Below are 20518 nucleotides of genomic sequence, written 5' to 3'. Positions count from 1 at the left end.
TGGGAACGTACTCCCAGCACACACACACAGGAACGCACAGGAACGCACATATGTGGCCCCACGGAAGAAAGCCCACTTTAGTGAGGTCACATATGTGCGTATACTCAGTGGCAAGGGGTTAAGTTGACCTATCAAGAGGAGACAGCAGCACAGGACATGTCCAACTGAATCTGTCCTGATTTTCTTTTGTTTTGTTTTTTACGTTGACTAAACTTAGGCTTTAAGACCCCTTTCACACCACACCGCCCATAGCGTCGGCGGTAAAACAATAATAATAATAATAATACCGCCCCCCGCCCCTTGTCCTTATATAAGTCGCCGCGCAGCGCGTCCCTGGCATTGCAGCCGGAGAGAGCGTTGAGTCAACATCTCCAGGAGAAGAAGAAGAAGAAGAAGAAGAAGAAGAAGAACGGAAGGCGGCTGCGAAAGAAGACCGGGCCACCGCCTGTAAAAGAGCTATAAGAAGGCGCAGTGGCCCGGCAGAAGAACCGAAGAGGGGCACAAGACCCCCTAAGTCGGAAGAAGAGGGCGGCGGCGAGGAAGAAAGCCGGGCTCCTCCGCTAGTAAAAGAGCTACAAGAAGATAGCGGAGGAGTCCGGCGAGAAGACCCCCGAAGACGGAAGACCCCCGGAGCTGTGCAATAAACTATTTTATCTTGTGTGTTGTGTTTTTTTTTGTACTTTATTTTACAGGTGAATGGGTAGGGGTACATTGTACCCCATACTCATTCACATAGGGTGGGGGGCTGGTATCCGGGGGCCCCCTTATTAAAGGGGGCTCCCAGATTCTGATAAGCCCCCCGCCCGCAGACCCCGACAACCAACGGCCAGGGTTGTCGGGAAGAGGCCCTTGTCCTCATCAACATGGGGACAAGGTGCTTTGGGGTGGGGGGCCGCATGCCCCCCTCCCCCAAGGCACCCCCCCATGTTGAGGGCACGCGGCCTGGTACGGCTCAGGAGGGGGGGGCAGTCCGCTCGTCCCCACCCCCTTTCCTGGCCGGCCGGGTAGCGTGCTCGGATAAGGGTATGGTGTGGATCTGGGGGGACCCCCACGCCGTTTTTTTCGGCGTAGGGGGTTCCCCTTGGAATCCATACCAGACCTAAGGGCCTGGTATGCTCTCGGAGGGGGAAAAATTTGGCGTGGAGTTCCCCCTTCAGAGCTCATTGGCCACGGCAAAAGTCGCCCAAGGTCGTGTCTAAAAGTCGTGTTGAAGTCGTCTCCAAGTCGTCTCCGAGCCTCAGGGTCGGTTCACACAGGGCGACCCGTCAGGCGACTTAGCCGCCTGACAAGTCGCGTCCCGCTCAATGCAATGGAACCGTTCTAATAGTCGCTCCGACTTAGAAAAAGGTTCCTGTACGACTTTTGGGGCGACTTGCATTGACTTCTATACAGAAGTCATTTCACAAGCCGCCGCTAAAGTCGGATCCCGGTCGCCTGAGGCAGTCGCGCTGCAAGTCGTGCTGCCTCAGTGTGAACGGGCTCTAAGGGTTGAGGTCAGAGTAAAGCTCGGGGACAGGCTCAGTGTGTTTTAGGTAGCATTAAAAAAAATTCCTTTTTTTTTAGTGTGTGTGTTTAGGTAAAATTAATTGCGTACAGGGGATTCTGGACCCTACTACGGGTATAAACAATAAATAATATACACATATGTGGTATCACCACAATTGTCGGGAGTAGGAGACTTTATTTTGGGTTGTTTTTTGGTGAATTTTAAAAAAAAATATTTGTTTTTACTATTTTAGGTCAGTCCTTTGATAATAAAACAATCATGAGACATTTGTTACTATTTCTCCACCAAAAAAAACACAACTTGTCCTTTAAACAAGGTAAAATTTACCTGGTTACACTAAATAGGTGAGATGATGTGTACAGTTTTGCTAACAAATTATTAAGGTGCCCTGTAGGTGGAGGATTTAAGCTTTACCTCTCGTATTTTTGGCACCCTGTAGTAAGATTTCCATTTGGATGTTAGTTGTCCAGGGTATTTGACTTTTATATTGTCAACAATCTTTTAAGCTGGCTATACACCAGTAGATTTTTTAATAAACACTCATACGAATATTCTTTGTACATTCAATGATTGGATGGCTGTAGTTTGAAAGTACTTCAAAATTGTGTTTGCCTTTAACATTCGATTTTGGAATGAATGTAAATTTCTAAATGAAAACTAAATTCACTGTTCAGCTGGCCATAAAATGATTGAAGTTCAGGCAGTTCAGCAAGGGCTATCCAAATTTTGATCCATGTATGGGCACCCTGGTTGTACACAAGTCAATCAATACCCCAGTCTGTCGGGTTTTTCTTGAACGATAAGTGCTGCCGGCAACACTGACAGAATACAATACCACAGTGGGAATGATTCCCCCATCCACCTTGAATGTGTGGATGGGGTTATAGCCTCAACTAAAAAAAAAAAGCCTTAGTAATTTGTTTGTTCCAGAAAAAAATTCCATCCTTCACCTTCATATTTTCTTGTTACTGTGGTTAAAAACGAACGTTCGTTGGATCTCACTAATGATTGAAAATCTAATGAATGTTCATAAAACAAAAAATGTTGAGGAACATCTACTAGTATAGGGACAATTTTACCAAAGCCTGCTCCCTATTGACTTCTACCGTGAGTACAACTATGGCCTTGAGTGGACAATTGTATGAAGATAAATGACGTCTATGGATCACTATAGAACTCCATGGAAAGCAGTTTGGAATAACAGATGACGGGAAGCTGTGACCAGTAGATGGTGATTTTCATGGTTTGTATGACTGAATACCAACCATGTCATTTGGGCTTTAAGGGAATAAAGACATCACTGACTCAAAAACGGCAAAACAGAAGACGTGTGAAGCTAGAAAATCCGGTTTTTCACACCATGAGTCATTTTTCAATTCATTCCAGTACTATTTGCTGAAGAATCCATGTAAAAAAACACCCGGCACCCTGAAAAGTTACAGCGAATAAAGATGAAAAAGAAACGCCTATTTACATTAACTATCTCGTGATATAAGGAGCATTTATTTCTTGTCACTGGGCCAGAGCTCAAGACATTTCAAATCCAGAATATTTATCCTGATCCCTGGAATACATATCGATGTTCAGCATGCTGACAAAATCTTTACAGTTATGATTCCATTGTTGCCAATTGTTTGTTATTATTCAGATCTATTCCATTGCGTGGTTAATGGCTGGAATTTCAGTCATCCTGTTTGAGGCTCCGTTCACACCAATGCATTTTTAATGCTTTTTGCAGAAACGCACTACAGTACATTTAGCATGGTCTATGTGTTTTTCAGCCGATGCATTTTTGGAATGGGTCAAGGACAGTGGCGGCTGGTGAAATTTTAGGATGGGGGGCTCCAGACCCCGTTCTTCCTTGTTTACCCCTCCTAATTCTCATACGCCCCACCCCTTATAGAATCCACCCACTCTGTCCTCTGTATTCCACTTGCTTCCACCCATAGTGTCAGGAGCATACAGCCCCAGCATCACAGGACAGAGTATAGAATGTAAAGTAGTGAGTGTACAGCTTGTATAACAGTGTCAATTTGCTGTTCCCTCAAAATAACTCAACACAGCCATTAATGTCTAAACCGCTGGCAACAAAAGTCAGTACACCCCTAAGTGAAAATGTCCAAATTGGGCCCAAAGTGTCAATATTTTGTATGGCTACCATTATTTTCCAGCACAGCCTTAGCCCTCTTGGGCATGGAGTTCACCAGAGCTTCACAGGTTGCCACTGGAGTCCTCTTCCACTCCTCCATGACAACATCATGGAGCTGGTGGATGTTAGAGACCTTGCGCTCCTCCACCTTCCATTTGAGGATGCCCTTCAGATGCTCAATAGGGTTTATGTCTGGAGACATGCTTAGCCAGTCCATCACCTTTACCCTCAGCTGCTTTAGCAGCGCAGTGGTCGTCTTAGAGGTGTGTTTGGGGTCGTCATCATGTTGGAATACTGCCCTGCAGCCCCATCTCCAAAAGGAGACTTTCACAGTACATGATGGCATTCATGGTTCCCTCAATAACCTGTTGCTCCCAGTGCTGGCAGCACTAATGCAGCCCCAGACCATGACACTCCCACCACCATGCTTGACTGTAGGCAAGACAAACTTGTCTTTGTACTCCTCACCTGGTTGCCACCAAACACACTTGACACCATCTGAACGAAATACGTTTATTTTGGTCTCATGAGACCACAGGACATGGTTCCAGTAATCCATGTCCTTAGTCTGGTTGTCTTCAGCTAACTGCTTATGGGCTTTCTTGTGCATCATCTTTAGAAGAGGCTTCCTTCTGGGACAACAGCCATGCAGACCAAACTGATGCAGTGTGCGCCGTATGGTCTGAGCACTGACAGGCTGACCCACCCACCCCTTCAACCACTACAGCAATGCTGGCAGCACTTATATGTCTATTTCCCAAAGACAACTTCTGGATGAGCACGTGCACTTAACTTCATTGGTCAATCATGGCCTGTTCTAAGTGGAACCTGATGTGTTAAACTGCTGTATGGTCTTGGCCAGCGTGCTGCAGCTCAGTTTCAGGGCCTTGACAATCTTCTTATAGCCTAGGCCATCTTTATGTAGAGCAACAATTATTTTATTCAGATCCTCACAGAGTTCTTTGCCATGAGGTGCCATGTTGAACTTCCAATGACCAATATGAGATAGTAAGAGCGATAACACCAGATTTAACACACCTGCTCCCCATTCACACCTAAGAACCTGTAACACTAATGAGTCACATGACAACGGGGAAGGAAAATGGCTAATTGGGCCCAATTTGGACATTTTCACTTAGGAGTGTACTCACTTTTGTTGCCAGCGGTTTAGACATTAATGGCAGTGTGTTGAGTTATTTTGAGGGGACAGCAAATTTACACTGTTATACAAGCTGTAAACTCACTACTTTACATTGTAGCAAAGTGTAATTTCTTCAGTGTTGTCACATGAAAATATTTACAAAAATGTGAGGGGTGTACTCACTTTTGTGAGATACTGTAATGCTCAGCCTCACAGAATTGTCATGTGTACCAGTTTATCACGCCCAAAAACGTACATAAACCTCACTAACACACATGTGGAAAACAAAGCAATCATTGTAAATAGTAAAAGACCGATATATTTTTTTATTTCATTAATTGTTTTGATTCACTCTCTGATCCTATCAATTAGGCTGAGAGATTCTGCAAGAAGACGCCACTCGAGCCATGCGTTTCATCCATGGAGCTGCAGCGTCACTTTCGGTTTCACACGGGCACAGAGAAACCAGAAGTGACGTCACAGCTCAGAGGCAAGCACCACCCATGTCTTACGGCGGTGTCGAGGAACTTCTTTTTTTTTTTTCTATGCACAGGCTACCACTGGTCACAGACTTTTTTCCTGAAGCAGATTGCATTTTGCTAGTAATATACTTCAAGTGGACCCGCACCAAAAATGCAACATGTTTTTGGTGAGGGTGAATTGCTTTGGGAGGGCGGCACCTATGGATGGGCTGCCACTGGTCAGGGACATTTTTCCTGAAGCAGATTGCATTTTGCATGTAATAGACTTCAAATGGACCCACGCCAAAAATGCAATGTGTTAAGTTTTTGATGCATTTTTACAAACCAGTCTATTAACCTTCTATGAGGAGGTGAGCTGCCATCTAGATAAAGGAAGGGCCGTAGGCGTGGTGTATCTGGATTTTGCAAAAGCATTTGACACAGTTCCCTATAAATTTTTACTATACAAAATAAGGTCCATTGGCATGGACCATAGGGTGAGTATATGTATTGAAAAATGGCTACAATAGCGAGTTCAGAGGGTGGTGATAAATGGGGAGGACTCGGAATGGTCAGAGGTGGGTAGTGGGGTCCCATAGGGTTCTGTGCTGGGACCAAATCCTATTTATTTTGTTCATAAACGACCTGGAGAATGGGGTAAACAGTTCAATCTCTCTATTTGCAGACGATACTAAGCTAAGCAGGGTAATAACTTCTCTGCAGGAAGTGGAAACCTTGCAAAAAGATCTGAACAAATTAATCTGGTGGGCAACTACATGGCAAATGAGGTTTAATGTAGAAAATTGTAAGATAATGCATTTGGGTGGCAAAATATGAACAATCTATACATTGGGGGGAGAATTTCTGGGAGAATCTAGGATGGAAAAGGACCTGGGGTCCTAGTAGATGAAAGGCTGAGTAATGGCATGCAATGCCAAACTGCTGCTAACAAAGCAAACAGAATACTGGCATGTTCCAGAGATAAAACAATAATTCTCCCGCTCTACAAGACTCTGGTCCGGCCACACATAGAGTATGCCATCCAGTTCTGGGCACCAGTCCTCAGGAAGGATGTACTGGAAATGGAGAGAATACAAAGAAGGGCAACTAAGCTAATAAAGGGTCTGGAGGACATTAGTTATGAGGAAAGATTGTGAGCACTGAACTTATTCTCTCTGGAGAAGAGACTGGGACTTGATGGACCAATCACGTGCAAGCTAAATAGTTTTTTTTTATTTTCCTTGCATGTCCCCCTCGGATCAACAGTGACTTAACTTCCAAGTGCACTTTCAGTGCCCTTGCATTGCAGAGTGGATTTTCCTTTAGTAAATAACCCCCTATGTAACATGCATTTTGCAGCTGAATGTAAAAACAAGAATTTCCGTCAATAAAAAAAAAAAAATGCGTGGTTGAGGGGGTTGATGCTGGTTCCCCCCAATCCATACTAAGCCCTCCGGGTCTGCTATGGCTTTTGAGGAGAACCCCTCCCTTTTTTTTTATTAAGAAAAGGCGTACCCCCCCAAAAAAAAAAACCCAAACCAAATCCTTATCTGAGCATGCAGCCCGGCACGTCAGGAAAGGGAGGGGGTGAGAAAATGCCCCCCCTGTCCTCTCCTCTCCTGAACCAACACCAAGCCACATGTCCTCGATATAGGGCTCTGCCCCCCCCCCCAAGCACCCTTTCCCAATGTTGATGGGGACCAGAGCCTCTTCCCCACAACCCTGATTGATGGTTGTGGGGGTGTGCGGGCAGGGGGCTTATTCGGATTCCTGGAAGCCCCCTTTAACAAACGGGCCCCCAGATCCCGCCCCCCCCCCCCCATGTGAGTGAGTACGTACCAAAAATCCTTCCCCACTCACCCCTACCCATTCACCAAAAAAGTGTGAAAAGTGAGCAAAGACACTATGGGGGTTATTTACTAAAGGCAAATCCACTTGGAAGTGCAGTCGCTGTAGATCCGAGGAGGACATGCAAGGAAAATAAAAAACAGCATTTTAGCTTGCACATGATTGGATGATAAAATCAGCAGAGCTTCCCCTCATTTCAGATCTAGCCCTCAGATTTACAGCAGCTGCACTTCCAAGTGCACTTGCAGTGTAAGTGGATTTGCCTTTTGTAAATAACCCCCTATATGAGTTTTTGACAATTTATAAAAAAAAAAAAAAAACAATGTCCTTGGTGTAGATCCATCATCAATCACGACGCCCGCTGCACCACTGGACCTGGAAAGAAAGGAGTGGGTTCCTGTAAAAAATTATATCTCCTCAATGAAAAAAAAAAATTCAGGACTTTCATTTTTGAGTTAAAGTGGATGTAAGCCCTCTCCTATACCCAGTGAAATGAACGGCCTCAGATGATACACAGAGATTAAACAAATTTCCCTACATAAGTTTTACATGTATATCTGCTGTCTTCAGCTTGCTTTTCTTTAGAAATCTAACATTGTGTTCGAATTTTTACTTCCTTATTCAGCATTATGAGTGAATTCTTGGCTTACACTGTGAGACAGCTGATTGGAGGAAAGGCACACACACCCACTCCACATTGGCAGAAGAATGAAGATGTTTCAGAGCTGTGCTGTGAGAAGACAAGCTCTCTGCTAATCTATTTATAGCACCCACCCCCAACACACACATTTCAGGCTGGTTTTATCTCCCGTCTCGGAGAACTTGCCGGAAGTTATCATGCTGATAACAGAGGAACAAAACCGCAAAAACACATGGGACTCAGGGCTTTGGAGCGAGATAAGTAAAAACTACAGATACAGTGCTTTGAAAGAGTATTCATACCCCTTGAAATTTTCCACATTTTGTCATGTTACAACCAAATACGTAAATGTATTTTATTCGGATTTTATGTGATAGACCAACACAAACCAACACAAAGTGGAACATAATTTTGAAGTTAAAGGAAAATGATAAATGGTTTTCATTTTTTTTTTACAAATAAATATGTGAAAAGTGTGGTGTGCATTTGTATTCAATACTTTGTAGAACCATATTCTATGTCAATACTTGACATAGAATCAATACTTTCAATACTTTGTAGAACCATCTTTCGCTGCAATTACAGCTGCAAGTCTTTTTGGGTATGTCTCTACCAGCTTTGCACATCTAGAGTGACATTTTTGCCCATTCTTCTTTGCAAAATAGCTCAAACTCAAGTCAGATTGGATGGAGAGTGTCTGCAAACAGCAATTTTCAAGTCTTGCTACAGATTTTCAATTGGATTTAGGTCTGGATCTTGACTTGGCCATTCTAACACATGAATATGCTTTGAAAAACTGACAGGCGGACCTGAATGGATCATCCATGTGAAAGGGGCCTTACTGTCCATGAGGTTGCCGTCTCATCCATTTGGATATGAGCATGTATTGTTTGTACGGGTTCTGTGGCTGATTGAGGTGGTAATTAGACCCACCTGGTGCCTTGTCTGCACTTGATTAGCCTGGGTGGTTGGTAGGTGTTCGGTTTCAGAGTAAGGCCTCTTTCACATGACCGATCCGTTCAGGTCCGCCTGTCAGTTTTTTAGGTGGACCTGAACGGACACTCCATAGACCTCTTTGGAGGGTCGGATGTCAGCGGCGACATGTCCACTGACATCCGACCCGCTCCGATCCGAAAAAGTGTGACGGAGGAAAAACCTACTTTTCCATCCGTCTGCGGATCGGGTGACGACAGACTCTACGGTCCGTGGCCATCCGATCTCCCATAGGGGAGAGCGGCGCTCTGACAGGTCCATCCCTGCACAGTGTATAGAGACGGACCAGTCATCTTCCTCCTCAGCAGGGATCTACGGAGCGATCCCCCGCTGAGCAAGCGGATATCCACGGGGCAGATTATCACGGATCCGCCCCGTGTGAAAGAGCCCTAAGGAGTGGCATACACTCTACAACTAATTTGTATCAGATTAATTTAATACTCCTTACTACCGATTTGTATCATTTCATATATTTTACAACCGATTCATATCAGAGTAATTTCTCTTTACAACCGATTCGTATGAGATACATTGCATACTTTCTACCCTTGCCATTCGTTGTATCCCCCGTGTCGTGTGTTTTAGTTCCCACAGCGGAACTTATGAATCGTGTGTACACAGTTCTTTTCTCATTTATTTACCAAACCAAAGGTATTTTCTGTGCGTCATGAATGGCGCCACATCACACTCTTTGGATGTGTTGCACACCCGCTCCAGTCCAATGTGAACCAGTCGCACGGTCACTGGTAGGATTCGTTACCGTGTTTTGTCAAGTCAAAATTCATGCGGTGTTGCCCGTACCATGTGTTCGGTTCCCACAGTGGAACTTCCAAATTATTCGTACGCACTTCCTGAGTTCTATTTTCTACATTAAACCTTGGCATCACGCCACACCTTCCTGATATGTTGCACTCCCGCCACAGTGCCGTTGCTTCAGTTAGACTGTGCCGTTACCGGCGGCTCCAGCACACATGCGGGAGTGACGTAATTGCGGCTCTGGCCACAGCGCTGGAGCACGTGATACCCGGAAGTAACTCCAGGAGCGATGAACGAGGACAGATGCGGGGGCTTCTTCAATCTCAGATAAGTAATACATAATGAGCTAGTATGCTATGCATACTAGCTCATTATGCATTTGTCTTGCAGGTTTTTTTGTTTGTTTGTTTATTGGGTTTACAACCATTTTAAGGGTACGGTAAGCCCCCAAACAAACCAGGTGTTTCTATCCTTTTCTCAGTAACCCGACTCTCATTTGTTGAGACCCTTGCAGCCATGCAAAACCGTCTAAGCAGCCTGCCATTCTTGTTGAAACCCTTGCAAAATGCAATATCGTCTCGGCAACCTCTCACTCATTAAAGAAAAGAAAAAAAAAAAACCTTTGCCACCACGCAATCTCGGCCTAGCAACCAGACATCTGTTGAGATCCTTGCAAAATGCAACATCGTCTCAGCAACGTCTAACTTGTCAAAAAAAATAAAAATAAAAATAAAACCCCCTTTGTCACCACGCAATCTCGTCCCAATAACTTGACACCTGTTGAGACTCTTCCAACCACGCAAAATTGTCTCAGCAGCCTGAAACCCTTGTTGAGACCCTTGCCAACGCAATACCATCTCAGCAGCCTAACACTCATCGAGACCCTTGCAACCACGCAATGTGATCTCAAAAACAAACCTTCATACTCATGGAGACTCCTGCAACCACGCGATATTGTCCCAGCAATCTCCCACTCATCAAGACCTTTGTGACCACGCAGTCTCACCCCAGCAACCTGACATTCATTGAGACTCTTGCAGCCAGACAAATCGTCTTAGCAGCCTGACACTCTTGTTGAGAACCTTGCAAATGCAATATCGTCTCAGCAGCCTCACACTCATCAATACTCTTACATATGCAAGATCGTCTCTGCAAACCTGACAAACATTGAGACCCTTGCAGTCATGCAATATTGTCTCAGCAGCCTGACACTCATTTGAGACCCTTGCAAAATGCAATATAGTCTCAGCAACCCCTCACTCGTCGAAACCCTTGCAAACACGCAATATCATCATAAAAAAAAAAAAAAAAAAACCCTTATACTCATCAAGACCCTTGCAATCACGCAATATTGTCTCAGCAATCTGACTGAGACCCTTGCAACTACGCAATACCATCTCACACAACCTCATACTCATCGAGACCCTTGCAACTTCGCAATACCGTCTCAGCAACCTGACTGAGACCCTTACTACCACGCAATACCGTCTCAGCAAACCAGACTGAGACCCTTGCATCCACGCGATGCCACCTCAAAACAAACCTCATACTCGTTCGAGACCCTTGCAACCACGCAATATCGTCTCAGCAAACCAGACTGAGACCCTTGCAACCATGCAATGTCGTCTCAAAAACAAACCTTCATACTCATGGAGACTCCTGCAACCACGCAATATTGTCCCAGCAACCTGACACTCACACCCTTGCTACCACGTAATATCATCTCCAGTAGTATAAAACACTTTGCAGTACGCACCCATGTGTAAATCCGCATACAAACTAATGTGCAAACACACCGCAGTGGCAAACAATCAGCCACACAAACATGCAGCGGCACCCAGTTGGCCATTCATCTCCAGTGCAACGCGGGCCACTCATCTTTCCTCTGTCTTTCTCCCTGAGCTTAGTTCAAGATTCCATCCGGAACCAGGTTGGACTTTATCTCCACAGTTATAAAATAAAAATAAATAAATAAATAAATAGGAGGGGAAGAACGTACAGTTTGCATCTTCACCAGGTAAGTCACATCATAGAGATGAGCCAGTTTATTTCAGGTAAAGTCACACCAGGCCCACTGTCAGACAGGTATCCACCACCTCGATGACTTCCTGCTCATCGAACATCCAGACAGGTTGAGAATAGTGTTCAGCAATTTCAAAGTGCCCATAGCTGAGCATAAAGTGGAAGGCCCGGAACACTCTATCACCTTTCCAGGTGTCACTTCGGACACGTATGCCATACGGGCTAGCGTGCCTCCCTACAAACTAGCCTGTATCAGGACAGTAATCCACGACTTCACCCAGTCACAAGGGTGCACCATGAGGCAGTCACATTCCTTACTAGGGATGCTGAACTTCGCAATGAGGATTATTCCTCAAGGACAGTCCTTTATATCACAGCTTTTCTCACACCAGTGCAAGATCCAGACCAAGTTCTCAAACTAGACCAAGCAGCAGTAGCAGACTTAGCTATGTGGGACAAGTTCCTCATCAGCTGGAATGGCATTTCAATGTTCATCCCGGCAGTGTCAGCCGAGCCACCATGGGTGGTCAACAATGCCGCAGCCTCCACGGGCTTCGTGGCCATTTTCGGCCGCCACTGGTTCCTCGAACCTTGGCCTCCGGAAATTCATAACATTTCTGCTTTCACCCAGTCTTCATCACTCTTCGAACTGTCCCATCATGGCAGCTGCCCAGGTCTGTGGCCACACTTGGACAGGACAGACGGTGCTCTTCACCATAGACAATCAGGCCACAGCCGACATCATCAATAAAGGTAGATCCAAGTCACTCCCCATCATGTCATTCCCGCAGCTGTCAACAGTTTAATATCTTCTGTAGATATGTTCCAGGCAAATGCAAAATCGCAGCTGATGCTTTGTCCCGCTTCAACCTTACTTTGTTTTTCCAGCAGGAGCCTGGAACTGACCCAACAACTACTCCTGGTCATTGCTGACGATGGACTGAAGTTGCATCTCGCTAACACAACCCAGCTCATTAACCACTTCAGTTCCGGACCAATAAACACCTTAAGGACCAGAGGTCTTTTTGCAATTTCGCACTGCGCTGCTTTAACTGGTAATTGCGCGGTCATGCAATATTGCACCCAAACGAAATTTGCGTCCTTTTCTTCCCACAAATAGAGCTTTCTTTTGATGGTATTTGATTGCCTCTGCGATTTTTTTTTTTTGCGATATAAATGAAAAAAGAGCGAAAATTTTGAAAAAAAAAGATATTTTCTTCTTTTTGTTATAAGAAAAATCGAATAAACTAAATTTTAGTCATACATTGAGGGCAAAATTTATTCAGCCACATGTCTTTAGTAAAAAAAATGTCAATAAGCGTATATTTTTTGGTTTGCGCAAAAGTTATAGCGTCTACAAACTAGAGTACATTTTCTGGAATTTACACAGCTTTTAATTTATGACTGCCGATCTCATTTCTTGAGGTGCTAAAATGGCAGGGCAGTACAAATCCCCCCCAAATGACCCCATTTTGGAAAGTAGACACCCCAAGGAAATTGCTGATGGGTGTGTTGAGCCCATTGAATATTTATTTTTTTTGTCCTAAGGGATTGAATAATGACAAAAAAAAAAAAAAAAATTTTTTTTACAAAAAGTTGTCACTAAATGATATATTGCTCACACATGCCATGGTTATATGTGAAATGACACCCCAAAATACATTCTGCTGCTTCTCCCGAGTACGGGGATACCACATGTGTGGGACTTTTTGGGAGTCTAGTCGCGCACGGCACCCCGAAAACCAATCACCACCTTCAGGATTTCTAAGGGTGCAAATTTTTGATTTAACTCCTCACTACCTATCACAGTTTCGAAGGCCATAAAATGCCAAAATAGCACAAAACCCCCCCAAATGACCCCATTTTGGAAAGTAGACACCCCAAGCTATTTACTGAGAGGCATGTTGAGTCCATGGAATATTTTATATTTTGCCAAAAGTTGCGGGAATATTACAAACTTTTTTTTTTTTGCACAAAGTTGTCACTAAATGATATATTGCTCACACATGCTATGGGCAGAAGTCAAATTACACCCCAAAATAAATTCTGCTGCTTCTCCCGAGTACGGGGATACCACATGTGGGGGACTTTTTGGGAGCCTAGTTAACTAGCTACCTAGCGACACTAGCGACACTGATGCAGCGTTCAGAAAAATTATCGCTTAGTGACACTGGCAAAAGGGGGTGAAAGGGTTAACTAGCGGAAATCAGGGGGTTAAAACCATTATTGGGTAGTATATCGGGGTACCTAGCGCTATAAAAACCTGGCGGTGAACCTAAAAAAATAACTAGCTACCTAGCGACTGTAGCGACACTAATGCAGCGATCAGAAAAACGATCGCTTAGTGACACTGGCAAAAGGGGGTGAAAGGGTTAACTAGCGGCAATCAGGGGGTTAAAAACATTATTGGGTAGTATATCGGGGTACCTAGCGATATAAAAACCTGGCGGTGAACCTAAAAAAATAACTAGCTACCTAGCGACACATGCAGCGATCAGAAAAATGATCGCTTAGTGACACTGGCAAAAGGGGGTGAAAGGGTTAACTAGCGGCAATCAGGGGGTTAAAAACATTATTGGGTAGTATATCGGGGTACCTAGCGCTATAAAAACCTGGCGGTGAACCTAAAAAAATAACTAGCTACCTAGCGACTGTAGCGACACTAATGCAGCGATCAGAAAAACGATCGCTTAGTGACACTGGCAAAAGGGGGTGAAAGGGTTAACTAGCGGCAATCAGGGGGTTAAAAACATTATTGGGTAGTATATCGGGGTACCTAGCGATATAAAAACCTGGCGGTGAACCTAAAAAAATAACTAGCTACCTAGCGACACTAGCGACACATGCAGCGATCAGAAAAATGATCGCTTAGTGACACTGGCAAAAGGGGGTGAAAGGGTTAACTCTAGGGGCAATCAGGGGGTTAAATCTTTATTGGGGGGTGATAGGGGGCTACCCTGGACCTAACACTAACTGTCCTGACAGTTTTTACTGTCACAACTGACACTGAATGCATTGATCAGTAAAGAAATGATCAATGCAATCAGTGACACTGTGACTGGGGGGGGAGGGGGGGCGGGGGGGGGATCGGGGGGCGATCGGGGGGGGATCGGGGGGGGTTTGTGTGCCTGTGTGTACCTACATGTCAGTGTAGTGTTCGTGCAGACTTACTTTTACTCTTCTCCTCGTAGTCCGGTCAAAAAGACCGCCCCGAGGAGAATGACATCACTTCCTCCTTCCTGTGTAAACAATACACAGGGGAGGAAGCTTCTCATTGGCCAGGAGCGATCCAGAGGGGGTGGCCGAAAACGAACGGCCATCCCCTCATCACGGAGCGCTCCTGCACCGAATCGGACCGCCGTAACCAGCGGGAGGGGGTCCGATGGGACCCCCCACCCGCTGGAAGGCAATCACGTAGATGTACGTGATTCTGCCTGCCTGTGCCATTGTGCTGACGTACAATGGCAATACGGCGGTCCTGAAGTGGTTAACCACTCCTTGGCATGCAACACACTAAAAACCTATCACACTGCTTGGAACACTTAGGCCGCGTACACACGCGGGGACTGTTCGCCCAACTTTGTCCGCTGAACAGTGTTTCAGCGGACAGTCCACTCGTGTGTGGGCTTTCAGCGGACAGTTTCAGCGAACAGTCTGCTGAACAAAGTTTTTCGGAAATTCCGAAAAACTGTCCGCTGAAACTTGGTTTCAGCGAACAGTCCCCTCGTGTGTAGGCTTGTTCGTCAAACTAAGTTCCGCGCATGCTCAGAAAGGATTTACACGCCGAAAGTTGTAATGCAGTGTATAGGACGTCGTATTTTCCGTCCCGTCGTACGTGCCGTTCACGTCATCGCGCACGGTTTCAGCAAACTGTTCGTTCGTCGTGTGTGGGCAAGTCCGTCCATGCTAATTTTGAGCGGACTGTTTGCTGAAACTGTTTGACGGACAAAGTTGAGCGAACAGTCCCCGCGTGTGTACTCGGCCTTACCGCAAGTTTTTGGCCTCTTGCCCTGGCGCAGTGATAGGTCGACGTTAGACACGTCCTAGCCTTTATATCATGTTGCCACACACAGCTGGCCCTTTCTCACAATACTATCGGACTATATCTAGCCAGCGTCCAGCATTTCCTGTTCTCACAGGACCCCAGTAAACCATCAGTATTCTCGGCCCATGCAGTCAAGTCCCTCCTACGGGGCATACTGAAGCACCAACCCGTAGTCAGTGGAAAATGCCTACCTATCACAAGTGCCCTCTTCAGAGCGATGTCTGAAATCCTTACTTGTTCTCCATTTGGGGCTTTGCCCAGCCTAGTCATCCAAGCGGCCATCTACCAGGCCTTCTATGGTTTCCTACGATAAGCACAACCTTCATTATAAACTACCCATTACTTACCTTAGGTATGCCCTCTTGCCCCCACCAAGACGCCCTATAGGTCTATTTATGTTGTAAGTCTTGTCGTGTGTTTATGTGATCTACATCTCTCTCGGTCATAGGGCCACGACCATTCATATATATATAATGTTTGGGGGTTCTAAGTAATTTTCAAAAAATGCAAATTTAAACAAGTTTACCCTTTGAAAAAGTCACATGAACAGTGACGCAACGCATCAGGAAGAGAGCCGTGTGGCGTCAGTTCCGGTCACGGCGGAGACCGGAAGTATTTGAATACACAGTGCTGTTTACTTTTAACTTTGAATGTAAGCTGCTACTTTTAATAAAATTTAGTTTTGAGAATTATTACACTGTGGGAGCCCCCCTTTTTCCCTGCGTGTAACTGAGCCTCATTGCCCTGTGAGTGTGATTACGCTGAGGAGTGTTCTGGGAATCGATCGATCTGTGTGTGAGTCTACAGAGAGGCCTATTGTTTTGCTACATGAGGTGAGAGGCTGGGGAAAATAGTGTGGGGCACATCGATTGGTGGAGATTATCCAGATGTTGGCAATTGCACTTTTCCACTGATGATTTGATACACAGCGTGGATTTATTTGTGTGGATTTCCTTTGCACGTTTATGGTACTTGTTCACATTACTATTTAAAGACATTTTTTGTTGACTATTTGCACTTTTTTTTGATTGCTATTTTCACACCGATTTTGCAAGTTTTTGCACATTGAACCTTTTAAGTTGTTTGGCAGCAATTATTATTATTGTCTTTCATTTTATACATTATTTATTATTATTATTCACACAGGAATTTGTCATAGACATTTTATTTATTTATTAGGATTTTCTGTACTGATATGAATCTATGACTTATCATTAGCATTTTTTATTGCTATTTTGCACGTGTATTTATATATAGCGTTTTTGCACTTAGCACACACACTTTTGAGAAGTAAGTATTTAGTCGTGTATTATTCACTGGTAATTAGTAAGCACCACATTGCCTGCTATTATTATTTTAGTTCCAGAAAAGGCCTGGTCCTCAAGGGGGTAATGTGTACAGTAATTGTATGGATATAATCAAATAGAAAATAACGGGCATGATCAGAAGCAAAGAACGACCTATCTATAAAGCCAGCATGTAGCTAAGTTTGCTTTTGTCGGACAAGAAGTCGATACCATTCCTAAATATCATGGACACGCACTTTCATGAAAGATCGGACGAGCGAGTGTGCGATTTTCTCATGGCGTGTACTAGGCTTTACAGCGCAGATTTTGTCCATTGACTCAAGGAAAATGTGCTGTGTATTTGGGCTGGAAGAGGCTGATTGTGGCCCTGCGCACATCCACCTTTCCCGCCTAGCTAGACCCTTACATTGTGATCCAGAAACAAAGGAGCCAGGCCTGTGCTGGCTGGGCAGTGAGCACAATAATCAGAGTACAATAGGAAAGTGGCAGGGGGTGCAGGGGGGTGCACATATCAGGCCTGTACAGCTGTGAGCTCTGTCTGCACTTCACACACTTCTCTAACAACTTCTTCTTTCTGTTCTGCTAATTCCTCTTCAGTTTGGGACTGAGCCATTATACCAGAAGAGGGGGGAGACTTGGTGATGCAAATTCACAAAGACTGCAGAGTGGGAGGCAGATTCCCCTCCATGAGCTCTATTAGTACAAACCGTAAGGGGGGGGGGGGGCATTTGTGTTTTTGTCTTTAATAAAATAAAACTTTTTAGAACTTGAAGTGTTTACTGTCAGTGAGGCGATGCAGCACTGTGCTGTCATAGGAAGGCATGGATGACGTCAATGCAAGAATGCAATCTGTTGCATGATGCTGAATGTAGACAGTGATGGGGATCTTCTATTGTAATATATAGGAGTGTTGGTGTATGAGGATGGAACCTGCAGCAGATGAGTGTGTGTCTGGGCTCCCCTCTGCTCTAGTAGTACAGTCCGCAGGGGGGAGGAGATCACAGACAGGACAGACAGCTGATTCCCAGCTACAGCCAGTGGAGGCAGAGAGGCATCCATCCACCATCCATCCTCCTCTGCTGGATCCCATACACGGGAAGATCTGATTCCAGGGCTGCCATGTGTGATCCCCACAGCTGAGCACCAAGCAGCACCTCACACAGTACCTCTGAGCACCAACCAGAACCCATCAGACTGCAGCACCATGGCATTCAGTCCCTGGCAGATGCTGTCACCCGTCCAGTGGGCGAAATGGACCTGGTCAGCGGTGAGGGGGTCAGGAGGAGAAGAGGGCACCGAGGATGAGGATGATCACTGCCATGAGTCTGGGTGAGTAGAGAGGAGGACACTGTCAGCACCCACTGAAGATGGGGCACGATCAGCACCCAGCATGCACCCACTGGGGATGGGGCACGATCAGCACCCACTGGGGATGGGGCACGATCAGCACCCACTGGGGATGGGGCACCCAGCATGCACCCACTGAAGATATATATATATATATATATATATATATATATAATTTCATTATACAGTGATGATGATGATCAGTGACACCAGCTCATTTGCAGTGCTGTCAAATCACAGAATGATACAGTGTTGCTAATACAGAATATTTATGATGATAGTTCTATATATACATCTTTATTTTATATTAAAAAAAAGGGCAGTGCCAATAGATGTTGTCTGTACGTGCACATGTCACTATTATTTTTATTACGATAATGATGAATAGGGTTAACTACTAAAAATTTAAACATGGGCATCTACACATTTGCATTTGTTTGTACCTTCATACACAAAATAATAAAAAATGGAATGGTAATGACAGATTAGGCATCTAAATATTGACATTTTTTGGCACACTGATACAATAAAATAATGTATAAGACTATGTGCGGGAAACATCTACATGTGTTGAGAGCGATGGGGATATATATATATATATATATATATATATATATATATATATATATATATATATATATATATATATATATATATATATATATATATATATATAATTTAATTTTTTTTTTTTTTTTAAGCTATGAGGGTGCCACTTCAGGTATATGTTTCCTCCACATCACCTTTTTATCATCATAATCCTTTTTTTTTTCCTTTATATAAGGACACAGCACATGTGGCTGTTTCCTATACATAATCATCAAATATGTATGTATATTAGGGTGCCAACACACAGATGTTTTCCTGCACATAAATAAATAATAGGTGATCATCACAATACATCTTCTTTTTTATTTAATTTTTTTTTTTTCTTTTATGTATGTATGTAGGCGCCAACACAATACCATCTGCTTGCTGCATTCAATGTGGGCTGAACTGGAAAACAAATGTCACTTTCCATCCAGCAGACTTCAGAAAGCAAATGTCATTGTAAAATGATCTATTAAATCGAAAACAAAGATTGCCTTGTGTGTACGTGTTGGAGATCTGTCTGTTTCCCTCTGTGGTCAGCGATGTGTAATTTACGAAGGCATCTCCTCTTAATTATTGATCAAACATCGGCATGCTGTACTGGTTCATATTTATTGCCTTGTAGCTGGGGCATGTCCAGGTCAGCTGCAGCTTGCCTTTGATCAGTATGGCCTTTATCTGGGATTGCCTATTCAAAAACTACTTTGGTTTTATTAAATGAAGCAAAAAAAAAAAAAAAGTGAATTTATTTTTTTTATTTTTTTTTATTTCTATGATTTTTGAGAATTGTCAGTTTCCATAGTGATTTTGAAGTTGTCTTGTAGGCCTTATGTTCACTCTGCCAGTGCTGGTATCTCAGCCAAGGCAGCCTTCCCTCTACCGCAGTCAGCCTTACTGCCAGGCTGATGACAAACGAGCTTATATCTGTGGAAAGTGTGCTAATGTGTCACCCATAGCAACCAGTCAGAAACCTTATTCCAGCATCCACTCTGCACTGCAGAACTAGCTGCTGTAGGCCGGTTGCTATGGGCAACACAATGCTTTCTTATTCGCATGCTTTCCATACACAAGCCCCAGACTAATCATCATGCCTGCTCTTCCTCACTGATCAGTGTTGGGATTCAATAATGACGTGCAGACTTGAGTGGATAATTTTTTGCAAAGCAGGCAGTTCAGGGAATTTGCATTCTTTTGGTTCCTGAATGTAGATTTGTCCAGTTGGCAGACGCGTATCGCTGGATTCCGACGCTGCATAAGAAGGCCAATCGAACATTTGCAGATTGCTGATTGTCTTGGTTTGGTGGTGGCTGTGCAGAGTCATTATAGAGGCTGCTTTATTTTCCACAACAGAAGATATTTTATTTTATATTCCTTAACGTGTGCTGCTTCCTGCTGGGATGTGTTGTAGCGAGTTGTGCTGCGTTTAAATGAAGTATACGCCATTTTCATCCAGCGCACATTGACTGTGTGTGAACTGGGCCCATACAAATAATCCCTGGAATTCATAGAGGGCTTGTTTACCCTCTGAAGAGCGATTCTCATGGACATCTGACAGACAGCAAGGAGGCATTATGTTGCCTCCTCATCACCTGTTTTAGACCCCTTTCACACTAAAGGCACTTTATAGGCATTTAAGCCCCCCAAAAAAAGCGCCTGAAAACTGCCCCCCTAGTGTGAAAGCCGAGGGCCTTCACACTGGGGCGGTGCACTT

The 20518-nt window shown here is 44.4% G+C and overlaps 1 protein-coding gene across 5 annotated transcripts in view; it reads left to right on the top strand.

Annotated features, from left to right (window-relative positions):
- The window catches only part of TACC1 (transforming acidic coiled-coil containing protein 1), a 215365-nt gene that overhangs the window by 74917 nt on the left and 119930 nt on the right, over window positions 1-20518 (top strand). For 2 of the 5 annotated variants that reach the window (XM_077469967.1, XM_077469969.1), the window contains exon 1: window positions 17801-18198. The exons of 2 other annotated variants lie outside the window; for them this stretch is intronic. In XM_077469967.1, coding sequence (XP_077326093.1) covers window positions 18074-18198 — 125 coding nt within the window. In that variant the 5' untranslated portion in view covers window positions 17801-18073. Of the gene's footprint in view, window positions 1-17795; window positions 18199-20518 lie in introns of those variants that run through there. One more of the 5 variants, XM_077469966.1, reaches the window with a different exon arrangement.

Source organism: Lithobates pipiens, unplaced genomic scaffold (assembly GCF_037356315.1).
Source record: "Lithobates pipiens isolate NorthernLeopardFrog02 unplaced genomic scaffold, aLitPip1_a1.2 Scaffold_8, whole genome shotgun sequence".
NCBI classification, from domain to species: domain Eukaryota; kingdom Metazoa; phylum Chordata; class Amphibia; order Anura; family Ranidae; genus Lithobates; species Lithobates pipiens.
The sequence above is the reverse complement of the archived record's forward strand: the minus strand, read 5'-3'. Positions and strand labels throughout refer to the sequence as shown.